The sequence below is a fragment of the Palaemon carinicauda genome, chromosome 42 (genome assembly GCF_036898095.1).
Source record: "Palaemon carinicauda isolate YSFRI2023 chromosome 42, ASM3689809v2, whole genome shotgun sequence".
In the NCBI taxonomy this organism is placed as follows: Eukaryota; Metazoa; Arthropoda; class Malacostraca; order Decapoda; family Palaemonidae; genus Palaemon; species Palaemon carinicauda.
In genome coordinates this window covers 27,410,445-27,425,603 of record NC_090766.1, presented here as the reverse complement: position 1 = coordinate 27,425,603, position 15,159 = coordinate 27,410,445, and the positions used below count along the sequence as shown (strand labels likewise).

The 15,159-nt window shown below is 34.8% G+C and overlaps 2 protein-coding genes across 6 annotated transcripts in view; one reads left to right on the top strand and one right to left on the bottom strand.

Annotated features, from left to right (window-relative positions):
- The window catches only part of LOC137632979 (ras-specific guanine nucleotide-releasing factor RalGPS1-like), a 331,074-nt gene extending 318,873 nt beyond the window's left edge, over positions 1-12,201 (top strand). For 3 of the 4 annotated variants that reach the window (XM_068365124.1, XM_068365126.1, XM_068365127.1), the window contains 3 exons: positions 24-165; positions 367-561; positions 9,338-12,201. In XM_068365124.1, the coding sequence (XP_068221225.1) occupies positions 24-165; positions 367-561; positions 9,338-9,478 (478 nt within the window). In that variant the 3' untranslated portion in view covers positions 9,479-12,201. The remainder of the gene's footprint in view (positions 1-23; positions 166-366; positions 562-9,337) is intronic. The other variant, XM_068365125.1, reaches the window with a different exon arrangement.
- A 1,363-nt stretch (positions 12,202-13,564) lies between these two features.
- The window catches only part of LOC137633291 (uncharacterized), a 98,291-nt gene continuing 96,696 nt past the window's right edge, over positions 13,565-15,159 (bottom strand). For both annotated transcript variants that reach the window (XM_068365509.1, XM_068365510.1), the window contains 2 exons: positions 14,281-15,154; positions 13,565-14,186 (listed from right to left, as the gene is read on the bottom strand). In XM_068365509.1, coding sequence (XP_068221610.1) covers positions 13,970-14,186; positions 14,281-15,154 — 1,091 coding nt within the window. In that variant the 3' untranslated portion in view covers positions 13,565-13,969. The remainder of the gene's footprint in view (positions 14,187-14,280; positions 15,155-15,159) is intronic.

Here is a 15,159-nt window from a genome sequence, read left to right as displayed (position 1 = left end):
TGACAGTTTATATTTGTGTCCAGGTCAGGGCTTTCTTCAGATTCTGATACAGAGGTAGTTTTTGAAGTAAGTGGAGAAGAATGTGGAGTTCAAGGACCTTTAAAAAGGAAGACGGTTATTAAAGATGGAAGGAGACCAGCAGTGTCTGCTTGGCATAGATATTGGGTAAGAGCAACTATAATTTCTTCATTGTTTAAGTATTTTTGTCACAGTCTAAAATTAATTTTGTTTACAGTATATACTTTTCCTCGTTAATCTAGTATTATCGGTTCATAGTTACCGATGACAACACTTACAAGTTATTCAATAGATGTTAAATGTAATGTTTTCATAAGCAGGCAATAATGTTGCATACATGATTTATAGGTTCAATTGTGGGGTGGAGCCCTGGTTTATTATCATCCGAAAAGCCTAACTTCGAGAGGGCAGGAACGGGCAGACTTTAAAACCTCCCCTTGCAAGCTTCAGCCGCTCATTGGTCAAGGAAGTAAGCTGGTGCTTGTTGGTCCACAAGACACCCAATCCCAGCCTGATGTATTCCAGGTTAGGGTATACACCTTGGTAATATCTATAGTGATTTTGTTTTGTTGACATGCTTAGGATGGATGGTATTGGTCTTCGTTTGGTGATGGAGGGGTATGTAATTGGTAGAAATTGCTTGTGTCAAGTGTGCTATTTTACTTTCTAATTAAAACTTATATTTCCTTCTAGTGTTGGGTTTTTGTGTACAGCAACTTGTTGAAATTCTGATCCTCTGTAAATATTTTTTTTATACTATTCTTTATAGCATTAATCTTTATCAGTGTATTTTAACAATTTTATATAACTAAGTATTCTATTGCATGGTTGCTTTTGTAAGCTTTGTATAGACTTGAAAAGAAATAAAATAGTAACGCATAAGGTGCTTAGTAGCTAATGATCAAATCTATGCACTGTACAGCTTATCTAGTTAACTCTAGTTAAGTTATTTGGTATAATGATTTTGTCTGTTCCTACTAGAATGCAAATCAGTTATCAATATATTTTTTCCTAAATGATGTTTATCCATCTTGACTGCTAGAATTCCTCCTCCTTTGTATGGTATAAGATTTTAAGCCAGCTTAGTCCTACAGAGGAGTGTAAAGCATCTACCTATCCTTTCGAGATGATATAACTGTTACTTTGGGAAGTGGATCTCCTATAAATTCATGAGAAATTTGGTTCCTCTTGATCTTCCTCGACCTGGACTCACATTTTTAACTATACTCTGGTACAGATCCTTACGGTATTTCATCACGTTTGTGACAGTTGTACGGTAATTTTTCCATTGCTCAGGTACTTGATTGGGAAGATGACATACAGAGTAGTAATGGACAAATTGTTCAATCTCTTGCATTTAATCTGCACAGACTGAAGATCATCTCCGGTCAACAAACACATTTTTAGTACCATGATCTTGCTAGTCCAAAGCATTTCTTTCATAAAAGACTTGTATTCTCATAGGAACAAAACTTTTTTTTTTATCCATCATAATCCCACATTTATAAATAATCATGCATTTGTCTTTGTAGAAAAGGAAATTGAGATAAGAAATTAGGTACTTTCTCATACCTCTTAATGCTTTATTAACAAGCTTCAGAGATCAAGTTATTAGTGCTAAGTGATTAGTCCTATATAAAAGACCTGAGGTTTCTATTTAGAAGCCAATAATTTTGAAACGGGATACCATTCCTAGGGCCAAGGGAATGGCAGTGTATATTAGGACTGAGTACCCTGCTTCTCATAAGTCCTGCTGTGAATGTGGTTGTCATGAGATTCAGGTAATGAAAGTTTGTGGCAGGCATAACAACTTCTATTTGTGTTCGATCTACTGGAATCCAGACATGGATGATTCTATCTTCAATTGTCTTCTTACCATTATGGCTAAGATACATGATAGAAAGGCCTCTCTTGTCTTTGTTGGTGATTTCAATGCTCACCATAGGGAGTAGTTAAATTCTGTTTCTCCTACCGATCACCAAAGCTTAAGAGCTTTAGACTTTGCCTCTGAATCAGGCTGTGAGCAAATAATAAGTGAAGCTACTCACAGGTCTGGTAACTGCTTGGATCTCGCATACACAGACTCCCCTGGCATTATAACAAGTAAGGTTGGTTCTCCAGTTGGGACATCTGTTCATGCCTTGATTTCATTAGTAGTGAAAACTGAGCAGCCTGTCCCTGATGTATCATGCTCATGTGAGATTTATATGAAATCTCAAGCTGACTGGAATGGGATTTTGAGTGATCTTCTGGGCTGTAATTGGTCACAATTGTATAATAGTGTTGTTCCTGTTGCCCCTTTGAATGAGAATCTAGTCAACATAAATGATAGGCGTATCCCTTCTCGTGTGCTAAGATATCGAGTGAAGGACAAACCCTGGTTCAACGATGATTGTAGACGTGCTTATTTGGTGAAGCAGGAGGCCTATCATCTTTGGAAGGGCAACAGATTAGATTCGACTTGTAATAACTATACTCGGTTTAGAGCCTTTTTGCTCAGAGAGTTTATGCTTCAACTGAAAAGGAATACAATTTAACCATAAAAGAAACCCTTTCAGGTACAACCCAGGAACATAAGTGGTGGACTACCCTTAAATCTGCACTCATTGGTGTAGATGCTACAGTTCCTTCTTTACTTAAACCAGATGGCTCTGTCACTCACTGTCCAAAGGAAAAGGCAACCCTTTTGGCTGATGTGTTTGACAGTAAACAGAGTAAAGAGAAACTTGATCTTCCTCATTTTTTTTTTCCTGAGGCTAAACTAACTAGTTTAGCTTTTCGATCTCGTAAAATTTAAGCGCTCTTGATGGACCTTGATGCTTATGGAAATGTAGACCTAAATGGTATTTTTCCTTTGTTTTTTTTTTATAAAGACTACAGATTTCTTAGCTCCAAAAGCATTACTTTGCTCAAATTAGCAAGAAGAGGAGCTTTTAGCACTTGTTAGGGAATGGGTAATGTAACTCCATTATGTTTGTGTGTTTGTGGTAGCTCAAATCCAACTGAATTACCGCCCAATTTCCATAACTCCCTTATTATATAAAATTTTTTAACGTCTTTTGGAAAAACGACTTACTGTAATAGGTTTGCTGAAGGTAATCATCTGTTCCCTAGTTTGCAATTTAGTTTTCATAAAGGCCTTGGAGCATGTGATGCCCTTCTTACAATCTCCAATGCTGTACAGAAATCCCTTGATTGTGGGCAGAAAGTTTGTATGACTGGCCTTGATTTTAGTGCTGCCTTTGAGTGTGTTAATCATGAGGCCCTTGTTTTCAAACTTAACAGTTGGGAATGGGTGGGTCGTTTCTTAACATCATTATTGAATTTTCAAGTAATAAATTGCAGAGAGTTTTTTTTATGGGCACCATAGTGAGTATAGAAATGTGATATCTGGTGTTCCTCAGTGTAGTGTTCTTGGCCCATTACTTTTCATACTATGTACACATGACATGTGGTTTGGCCTAGAAAACAAGTTTGTTGCATATGCAGATGATGCTACTCTGCATCAATTCCATCTCCTGAATGTAGATCTGGGGTTGCTGAATCCCTTAAAAGAGATCTAGCTAAAATTAGTGCATGGTGCAAATTATGGGGCATAAAGTTGAATCTTAACAAAACTCAAAGTATGATTGTAATAAGGTCAAGGACAGTGGCTCCTCAACATCCAGATCTCAGCATTGATAATGTTTCTTTAACTTTGTATGACTCTTAAAATTTTAGAAATTTTAGGTGTGATTCTCAACAGCATATTTACTTTTGAGAAACACATTAGGTCAGTTTCTTCTTCAATTGCACAAAAAATTGTCTTATTGAGAAAGTCTTTTAAGATTTTTGGTGATCAATCTATTCTGAAGAAGTGTTTTAATTGTTTCATTCTACCTTGTTTCGAGTATTGTACTCCTGTTTGGTTGTCAGCTGCTGATTCTCATCTCAATTTGTTGGACAGGAATTTACGGTCTCTTAAATTTCTAATTCCTTATCTAGATATTAATCTCTGGCAGCGTCGTTCAATTAGTTCGTTATGCATGTTGCCTGAGATTTTTCATAATTCCGATTATCCTTTACGTTCAGATCTTCCCGGACAGTTCCACTACTCTTCATAATACTAGGCATGCAGTCAATTTTAATAGTCAGGCCTTCTCCATCATCAGGCTCAATACTACACAGTATTTTAGAAGTTTTATTCTAGTCACCAAGTTGTGGAATGATCACAAGTTTTATTCCAGCTGTGACCAAGTTGTGGAATGATCTTCTAATCAGGTAGTTCAATTGGTAGAACTTCAAAAGTTCAAACTTGCAGCAAATGTTTTTATGTTGAACAGACTGACGTAATTCTTTTTATAGATTATACAGTATATGAAATATCTGTTTTGATGTTACTGTTTTTAAAATATTAATTGTTCAATTTTCTCATCATTTATTTATTTCCTTTCCTCACTGGACTATTTTTCCCTTTTGGAGCCCTTGGCCTTATAGCATCATGCTTTTCCACCTAGGGTTGTAGCTTAGCTAATAATAATAATAATAATAATAATAATAATAATAACAATAATTGAAAAATTAATTATATTGTAATTTTAGAAAACTAGTATTTTGACAGTAGCGATTGTTAATAATAATACCTTACAATTGGAGTGGAAAAACAAGCTAAGTACAGTACATTAACCCACTAGCATACAAATCATATGTGTTTTGAGTGCGTCCAGAAACTGGAAAGTTTGGTAGTTTGAACATCATTAGGTACGACAGCTCTTAAGCCATCTATAACTCCTAACCTTCCATATTTTACCATCAGCTAATCCTGTTCTGCTATCATTAGCTAACTAGGCAGTGAATGTGACAAGAATAAAAATTACAGTACAGTGTCTATAATCCAATCTGTATTTGTTAATTTTTACCAACCAACAATTTTAAGTTCTTTTCAAGTTTTCAATTGGCTGATCGCCCTTACTCTAGCTAGTGTCATTGTATACTAACTGACGTAATTTACGTAACGGCCATATGAAGAATTCCTAGAGCTATGTGTGCCTATAAGTTATTAATTTGCTCTACAGTTTATTGTTTTACTTTTTAACATATTTTACCATTTATAGATTTTCTTGCATTATTAAGCATTTTTTTAGGCTAAGGTGCTGTGTGGTCCATGAAGAATTTCCCTTTTAGAGGCTAGAATAGGAAATCCAATAAGACATAAAATACCAAAGAAATAGTCTTCTCTGCTCTAGGTCCAGTATATCAACGTGCAAAATAGTAGACTCAATGTGTACAAGGGAAAGCCATGGTTTCAGGCTGCTGAAGTTCATCAGACAACTGATAACATCATCATCCTTGAAGGTTGTCTTACAGAGTCAATCTGCTCAAACAACCAATATCAAAGGTGTTACACCCAAGCCTGTCTGTGGTACATCTAACTGCATGGACTATCCACTGTATTCTCAGAAACAAAGGGTTTTCAAGTCCCTCTAGACTGTCTGTTATTGGTTCTAAAAGACAGTCTACTAAAACCATGTATCACAGACAATGGTAAGGGTAATTTGATCATATGTAAGGCTATGAATCTTTCCATGACTAGGACTATTTCGAATGATAGTTGAATTTTTTTGGTTTCTTTTTTATGACAAAACCTTCTGTAGGTCCATGCTTGATTATATCTTGAAGTATTTAGGATTTGGGATTAGATTTGTCCATTTCAGGTATTATAGTGGATGTACTCGGATCATTTAGTATTGAAAACCTTCAGTCATAAGGAAGATTTTCTGGAATTTGGAATTGTATTTACATTATTTAAAAGGGACGAGAACCGTTTCAAAATCTATCTCTTAAGGATATCATAACCAAAACAATTTTCCTGTTGGCATTAGCTTCAGCTAAACAGGCAAGTGAATTAAAATTGTTGTCTGTCAGGGCAGGCTTTGGGAAATGCAATGCACTAAAATGGGATGCAGACAGTTATGCAAAAAAATAGTTTTCTTTGTTTATGAACAAAACGAAAGGTAGTAGAGGTAGGTGTCCCTAATTACCCATTAACTAAAAATGCTATCTCATTCCTAGCTAAAAATTTGGTCACAAAAGCTCACAAGGAATTAGATCCAAGCATAATAAAAGGCTTGAAAGTTGAGGTATATACTGTAATATTAGGAGTGCAGTTACTTCCCTTAACTTTTGTAGAAATCTTCCTTTGGAAAGTTTTAGCAAGAGCTCAATGGTGTACCAAGTAATCTTTTGCCAAACATTATCTTGAAGCAGCATGGTTTACTTATGAAGACAAGATGGTTTTTAGACTCCATAGTGACGGTAGGGGCCGTAATATCTTGTTCAGGTTATTTATCATATCTATGAATAGTGGGTTGTATTTAATATTCAGAATCAATCAAAATCAGATAGAACAAAAGTAACATTTAGAGACTATAGTTCAGTATTTTAAATTTCTTTAGTAACAATCTGGAGTTCCATATTTCGAAGGGCTTGTCGGAAGTACAGTTATCTAGACCAGGTTAGTAATCCTTAACTTTGCTTTTTTACTTGTACTTGAAATTATCCCTCCCTTCCAATTGTGCCCCATCTCCAACAAAGTAAAATTTCTTACTTCCATACTTGCCTGATGCTCATATATATATCCTCCCTTCTCTCTTATTGACTCATGATGTCAAGAGGCATGGATAACTTTGACTTCAAAACTGAAGAGATAAAGAGTACTACATCTAGCGTGGTGGTATTTTTTTTTTATCAAGTTAGCCTACTTATAGTCTCTCAATTTCCTATATAAGCAGTTCAGTGGTAGTGTAGTCCTTTGGTGATGGGGAAAGGTAGGTTTTTTCTCTTTGGGGATACAAATAAAAGTATTTTTTATTATGAATTTTGTAATGCAAATGAGTGAAAGCAAGCAAGCTGTATTATGGATGGTTGCTGTAAACCTGGCGCTAAGATTGTGTCTCGTGGAGTGGAGCTTGGGACCCTGAAAATTGCCTTATCTACATCATTGGCATGATTCAAACTCTTGTCATTGTTGAAGCTTTGGTATTTCCTTCAATGATGTGGAATTGTAAATTTAATTCTATTTTTCCCTGATCGCATTAGCTTATAATGGAGCAATCTTCTAAGGCGTTCCTTTAGCTTACAGCCAAAGTGCTGTTACTGATGATGCACAAATCTGCTTTTAATGATCTGGCAGAGCCAGTTTCAGATACTGGAGGTTGCCCCATAATCGCAACCTTTTAGAGGCAAATGTGGCTGGGAAGACAGTGCCAGGCCAGTAGACACACTTCTTGGCCAATGTGATCACGATGGGGTGGAAATCTTTGAGGGATATGCTGCGGTAAGGGATTTACACCCACTCCAAAAAAAAGTTTTCCTTTTTAATGGTGTATCCTAATGAATTTCCAGGATTCACAGAACTGAAAGGTCTTTGTGGGATCTTTCTCCCTCACCTCCTAAAAATGGGAGAATTATGTGGATATACATCAACAAAGATGATGGCTGGGCTCAAACAAGTGCCCTAGGCTTATTTTCTCTAGTATTAGTATGGGTTCTCAGTGATGTGTTATCAGTTGTCAGAAGAATTTTGGAATGGGAGGCTCTGTGAAGGGTTCAACAGCCTGAACCCGTATTATACACAAACAGTCCACGCTTTGCATGTTGGTGCATAAGCCCTAGTGTAGGGAAGACATTTCTTTGATCTCTTCTATTTTAGACTTCAACAGGAAAGTCCTTGGTGACCAAAAAGCACCTTCCCAAAAATGTTTTTCTTTTGTTAAAACCGTACTTTTAGTTGTGCATGTACAGTTTGTATTTTTGATGAGTAGAGTAGGCCGCAAGCTGAACCATATATTTTTTTTTTTAATTACGCTATGAAACAAACTAGCATTATCAATAAAGAATAATGCAAATATTTAATACACAATATATTTTAAAATTAACCAATGTCAAATTGAAGAGAAATGTTAACCCTATTTCAAGAAAAATGTTTTGCAAGTAATTTTACCTGTAAGGTTACACACCTGGCTTAGAGTAATCAAACTGCCTATATATTAATTTTTACCTACCTACCTACCTGTTGTGCAATGGAAGCAGTTTTTACCTTAGAAATGATGTTAAAGGAGCATTTCACTGGGCGGCACGGGTCGGAGCACAGAAATTAATTTTTACCTACCTACCTGTTGTGCAATGTTTCATAATTTCTCTCCTAGTTGGGATATAGTACTCTCATGTTTGGCAATAATTTAGAAATATAGTATTTTCTCTTATTTTGTTAAAGATAAGTAGACATTGCCAAACATCTGTAATGTATGTGATACCTACTGTTAAGAAAATAGTGAACTGTCTTATTCTAAATATTAGCTGTACAACATTGTGGACTCCTTGATTTTTCCATTCTTATTCAATTATATAGCTGTGAATGTCCTCTAAAATAATGATCAGCAAAAAAAGGGTAAACAATGCTTCATTGCCAAAAATCTGAATGTTACACACCTATGTAGTAAATTTGGAATTATCTACCATATTAAATAAATGCTTCCCAATACCCCCAAAATATTTTATTTTCTATTTTCATAGTACTGTAGCTAATAATAATAATGAACAAAATTTATTTGACAAGATTTCCCTATTTTTTTTTTTTTTTTCATAAGTTGCTAGTTTACAGTATATTTAGTTTTGTAACAAATTCTAAAGCACAAATCATCATTATTCAGTATGTTGAAGTTTCTTAAGCATTTTAAGAAGTAAAAGTAAAATTCAGAATTGGACTGAAATAGTAAAGGCAATACAAAAGTTATTGAATCTTTTGGCTTTAAATAAGATCAAATACATGTAGATATTCCAACAGTTAACAACAAAGGCTGACGGGGCTGATCAGAATTTCTGTTCATGTTGAAGGACAAGAAAAAATACTTTTCACTGTTGATGTAAATCAAGATTGTAATATTTAATTGGTTTATGCTTGCATTGATTTTAGATTATTTTTGGGTACTCATTAATATTTTTTTTTTTTTTAATAAAGGGTGGTACCAGTACAACAGAAAATTATTATATTCATCACTTTAATGGTATTGCTAGTACAGTTAGTTATGAAGTGAAGATTATTATGTTTAAGCAATTTGTAGAAAGTGTAAGCAGTTATTTTGAAATATTTCCTTTTAGGGAACTAAAAAGATTCTAATTTTTAAAAAAAATAAGTTTTATAGGGTCGGGATTCAAAATACTCTTTTGGACTCATTAAATGTTGCATTATAGGCTAACAGATTGTATAATAGTGTATATTTTTTTACAAAGACTTCCTACTTAATGTAACCTTTTCAAAACTTTGGAATTTTTTTTTCAGCTCTCTGATCCTGGGAAAGCTACGATTTACAAATTCCGGGCACCTTCAGTATCAGCTGCTAAGTCATGGATATACAACCTTCAGCAAGCATTAACAGAGAACATTCAGAGACCACCAGAAAACTTAATTACATTTGAATAAATCAAGATGGTAAGTGGTGTCATAAGTTTGTTCAGTAAGCCTGTATGTGGGATGCTCAAAAACATTGTTTTCACTTGAAAATATGTTCTAGATAAGAAAACAAAAAGTGTTTAGTATCGAAGAAAGTGGAAAGAGGCTAACTAGCCACCTGAAATAATTGAAAGTAATGTCGAGTGGAGTAGTAACCATGCTTTGAAGAAATAATAAACAAAACTGTGTAGAGCGACTTATCTTAACTTTTAATCAAGCACAAGCTTGTATGATTTAAAGTGGTTTCTAGTTATAGAAGGAATTTTGGGAGAAAAAGACATTGATAACAGGATTTACGAGTTTGTCAGCTCAGAAAATAAAGCTTCTCGGTTGCACCATATAAACAATGGCTTAAGTATGACAAATGATATACTGCACTGTATGTTGGTGACCTGAAAGTTGTTGGACACTTCTCGAGTGCCTGTGAACAATATCCCTCTTGCCTTCATAATTAAAGGAAACTTATAATTTACTTTTTGGGCCTAGTGCATTTACCAGGATGTGGCCCATGTCCATGCCATATGAGGTGCTGAATTCTGACCAACAACTTTTGTATTACTGTAATTTGATTCTAGTCTTTGAATGACAAAATGTTCTGCCAAAGGTATATGTAAAATCTGGTTATACAGGTCTGACAAAACTAATCATTAATGAAAGGGATTAAGTGCCTGGTTTCTCTCTATGAAGGGTTACCATGTAAACGGCATTAGTTAAATTCACAGAAAAATGGGATAATTAGTTTATACTTCTCATTAATATTAAAAGTTTTCATACACTTCAAAAAACAGGTTGAAGAATATTGATTTTTCTAGTTTTGCCCCATGTATGATAAAAATTAAATACTGTACTGTTCAGTCTGATAATTTTTGTATGGCATCACTTGAATAGTTTATTACAGATTAACTACTTATGGCAGTTGGACCTTATAGTACCTTACTAGATATAATGGTTAATATAAAGAATTCTTTATAATTGGAAAAGAAAAGATCCTACATTATGTATGCCTCTTTTTACCAACATGATTTAAATGAATGTTATACTCAGGTGAGTGTCTTGAAGTATTGATTTGTTGGCCAGTTCACCCCTGCTTGTTTGTATAATTACTTCGTGAGCGTTTTGCAATAATATGAAAGTAAAAAGTTGGTATAATGAATGTAAGCAGAAATTCATGTTTGTAAATAAAATAAGCAACATCAATGTATACTGTATCTGTGCTGCTGTTAAAAATGATCTTTTTCCCAATTATTGGCTTGCTCTCTCAAATGTGTGTTTACTACACAGCCTTAGCTAACTTTATTTTGGACCTTGCTTTCTTTGTTTGTGCAGCAGAACATGTTAAAAGCTGGCTATACTTTCTCCTAAGGAGAAAAGGTCCAAGTTACCCTGAAAGTGTACTGGCAATGTGCAGCATTGTGTAGCCTATGTAAGAGCTTTGTACTGTATTTTGTCTCCTTGACAGTGTGTAATTGGAACCCCCATACCTAACCTGTGGTGAGATGCTACACATGTAATTGCTCCTGTTAGTTATTAATCATGGCTTTAACCCAAGACAATAAATTTTAGAGCTTTTTCAATAATTATTTGTTTTTATCAAGTATTCAATTATTAGACAAGTCAGTGGAGCATTTTTGTGTATCACTGTAGCTCTAGAAATGAGATCCTAAGATTATGTGTTATAGATAAAAGTAGAGGTAATACTACAATTAATTTACCAAAGAATACAAAAAAAAAAAGAAATCTGCACTGTTCCCTTAACCAATTTGTCCAGTGTACATTTTAAAGCCAACATAAAGGTCACTTTACTCTTTTTAATATCTAAATAATTTGATTTTAGGCTGTGAAATATGTAAAGTTTTTTATGCGCATTAATATATTGTATCATACTATAATCCGGAAATTCCAGATGATTGGTTATCATTAGGAATTCCCCCTAATAGGTTTTTAAGCTACTTACCATGAACCACTTTACTTAGCCAGTAGTAGTTGTAGTATTCAGATTTTATAATTTTTCAAAAGGGTTCATGTACATGTATATAAAATCCATAACATTATTGTTACTTAATACTCATTCCAGAAATTGCAGATTCTCTCTTTTTAAAGAGGGATGAATTCAGTATTATTCATTTTTTTGTTTTTTTTTATTTTGTACATCAAGTTCTTTTCACATTAGTCATAAAATGTAATCTAAGCTTCAGAGTGATTGTATGTGTTGCTTAATGATAAAATGTAAACAAAAATTATAGTAAATCTTCTGTAAACAGAGATATCAGCCTGAAAAATTCATTGGCCAGACTAATTGTTGTTTTTTATGAGCTACTATCCTTTCCAGATTGTGATAATTCCTTTATAATACATTCCTCCTAACAGTGTTATTTGCTACTTGCCGTACATTAAAAGTTGTGTTATTTGTAATCTACTTGAAAGAATCTTACTGTTATTGTATTTTTGGCCAAATGAAAAGTGCCTTTCTTTAATGGGATCTAATTCTTTTGCGGTAAACTTGGCATACCATTTTGCACATGTAAGAATTACTTGAAAAGAAACTTTAAAAGCTAGGCATACATTGTTGCAACATATCCCATGCTTTAACTATGAAAATTAATTTTGTGGCTATTGAGGTTATCTACATAAATACTGTCACTTTGTTCAATGAGTGCTCTTAACTCTGTGGCAATAAAATGGATCTTTGTGCACTGGCCTTTTCATTTACAATAAACCTTGTTTACTTGTTCATACAATATCTATCGTGAAAATTTAAAATGCTAGTGTATAGTACTGTAGACTGTTTTCAAAGGTACCGGGACATTACAGTACTGTAATATTAAATTTAAAGAAATTGTTGAGCATACTGACCTAATAGATCTGTTTCAACTGAAAGAAAGCTACTCGAGCGCTTCAATTACAAGTCTTCTCTTGAATCCTCAGTAGACAAAGACTTTTACAATTAAAACTTTTACAATTTTCTGCTGTTCAGGGTTGGGATGGAAATCTTGTCAATTGATGGTAATGGAATACCAACTTCACTAACTTTGAACTAGGTTGAGGCCATTCAAGGCCCCTCCTGAGTCTCATCCTACAATACAAAAGACAAGTATGGAATATATTGACGGGTAAGAACTTGGCAAGTACCTTTCCTCTGAATACATACTATCCTCGCATACTCAGGGAGATCTATCATAGCTATATTGATGGGTCATAGGTCAACATAAAATGCTTTTCTTCAAGCGAAAGAACAGGCTCAGCTGAGGGCCCTGCATTTGGTACAAGACCTAACACAGGTGCAAAAGCAGTGCATACCAATGTTGCTTCCCGTTAAGGGACAATTTGCTTCTCGTTAAGGGACAACAATCAGCATGAGTAGTTTCAACTCCTATTATGAAATGTGGCAGAGAAGAAAGAACCTTACATTCACCTTCTACCTGGTACTATAGGCTAGGCTGATGAGGGTGCATTCATGAGAAGAGACTGAACAACCATGGGATTCATCCTTGGTGCATTTCTAGGGTCAGGAAGACACTGAAGTTAGAAGAAAGGCAGCACCCTTTCCCCAACACATAACAGTAAACCTTAATCTGCTGATGGAACACATCGATGTCTAAAAGGTTGCCAACTTCTCTTGGATTATGTTGTCATCACAAAGCCCAACAAACGAAGAAATAACCAAAGGGGAATCCTGTCCAATAGGAAAGAATGTAGAAATTGGTAGGTTTGCACGGAAAACTGTCACACAGCTACAGTTATCAGGAAAAAAAAGATGCACATCTTTCCTTCACAATATTCCTCGCACACGATCTACCAAAAAATTTATCTAAATTAAAAAATAAAAAGATTACAACAGCTAGTTGCAGGCTTCATTCGCAGAGTGTTTGTACTATGGTAGCTAAGAACCAAGTGGGAGCTCAGTGGTGGCTACCTCACTAAGATCTAACAGCTGTATCAACGTTTGCGGAAAGTATACACCTATTAAAAAACAAAGGTTTTCATTCATGTAGGAACTAATATATACTATTCATCATAATCTAATATTAATGGAAGGAATGAAATTCAAACTATACAGTAAAGAACTACTTTTTAATACCAAGTCATTCAAGTAGTTTTACAAGATTAGAATTAAAAGAACAAATCCTGATAAGGAGTTTAACATAATTACAACTACTATTCTAAAAAAAATTTAAATGTGAATTATTCCTAAATCCTTAAAAACTGCCTTTCCAATAAATAGTTATCAGTAATTTAAAAATTAAGATTTCTATTTTATCCTAAAAATACAAGTCCCAAATAGGTAAGTTAATCTAAAAAAAAATAATGTGTATTTACTATACACACACAATAACTAGGTAGTTGCATTGACTGGTAATATATATGAAAAAACAACATGAATACATGGGAAAGCATTTGGTTGATAAAGCCAGCTACATTAACTAGATAACAATTTGGGAAAAAAATTTCCTAGTTGAAAAATTAACTGTGCTTAAATGGGCAATTATGCTCCTGGAGTTCTTGTTGTCCACTAAACAGACCAGTGCATTGGATGCAAAAGTATGTCCTCACAGGAAAATGAGAATCTATGTGGTCCATCAAAATATTCATATCGCTCGTTACATACCCACAAAGCACACAACGACAAAGACGCGAATTCTGTTGTTGGAAACTATGCTGCTGGTTTCCTGTAACTGATCTGTAACAGAATTAGAGACAATAATTAATAGTATATTTAAAACAGTAAGAAAATTTACAGAACTACATTAAGAAAAAAAAAAAATCTCGCTTACCGTGACTGAAGATTAGGCCCCCCAGGAGTCGTCGATGATGATGCTCCAATCATATTTGTAGTTGCTGTTGGATTAACCATGTTACACACTCCTCCAGAAGTCCCTAAAGCCATGTCTCCCATCAAATTAGTAGTTTCTGTTGCATTATTCTTGTTACATTCACTTGACGAATTGACAAACCTTATAATGTCCGGAAGAGCAGATACTTCTGAAGCAAAGGTGGTGGTGGTTCCAGTATTTTGGAGAACTTCAGTTCCATTAACATGACTGTTAGCTGCAGGAGCATTAGAACCATTCAATGCATAAGCACATCGAGTGCTGCGATTATCTTCTTCACGGTAATCAGTGCATGTATTAGCACTAGCATTACCAGTTGCCTCTGTAAGCGCACTATCAGTATCTCCTACATCTGTTGAAGTAGCTGCCCCTCTCGTCAAATCCGGCGTCACGTTAACTATGGGAACTATATCACTTCTATTGCCTGGAGTTTTAGTTCTTAAATCACATGGATTATTAACATTTTCATGTAAGACAGCATTTATTTCTAATGGAGTTTGAACAGTAGCATTGGCCCCAACTGTTAGTTGTGGATTAGTACACACACTCTTCTTACTTGTCAAGCTATTGGTACTAAAATTTCCAGCATTTGAAGTTGATATTGACAAATTTACTGCATTGCGAATAGCTGCATTTACCATTGCACTCGGAAATAAATTTGCAGCATACCCAGGAGTATTTTGGTCATGCGGCAGCCTTGAATACCTTTCCCTAGTTGATGGAACACTATAAGGCTCATTTCGTGCCAACCTTAAATGAGACTGAATGAAATCAACAGGTCCAGTCAACCTAAATTTCCCAAATCCTGATCCAGCACCTGAA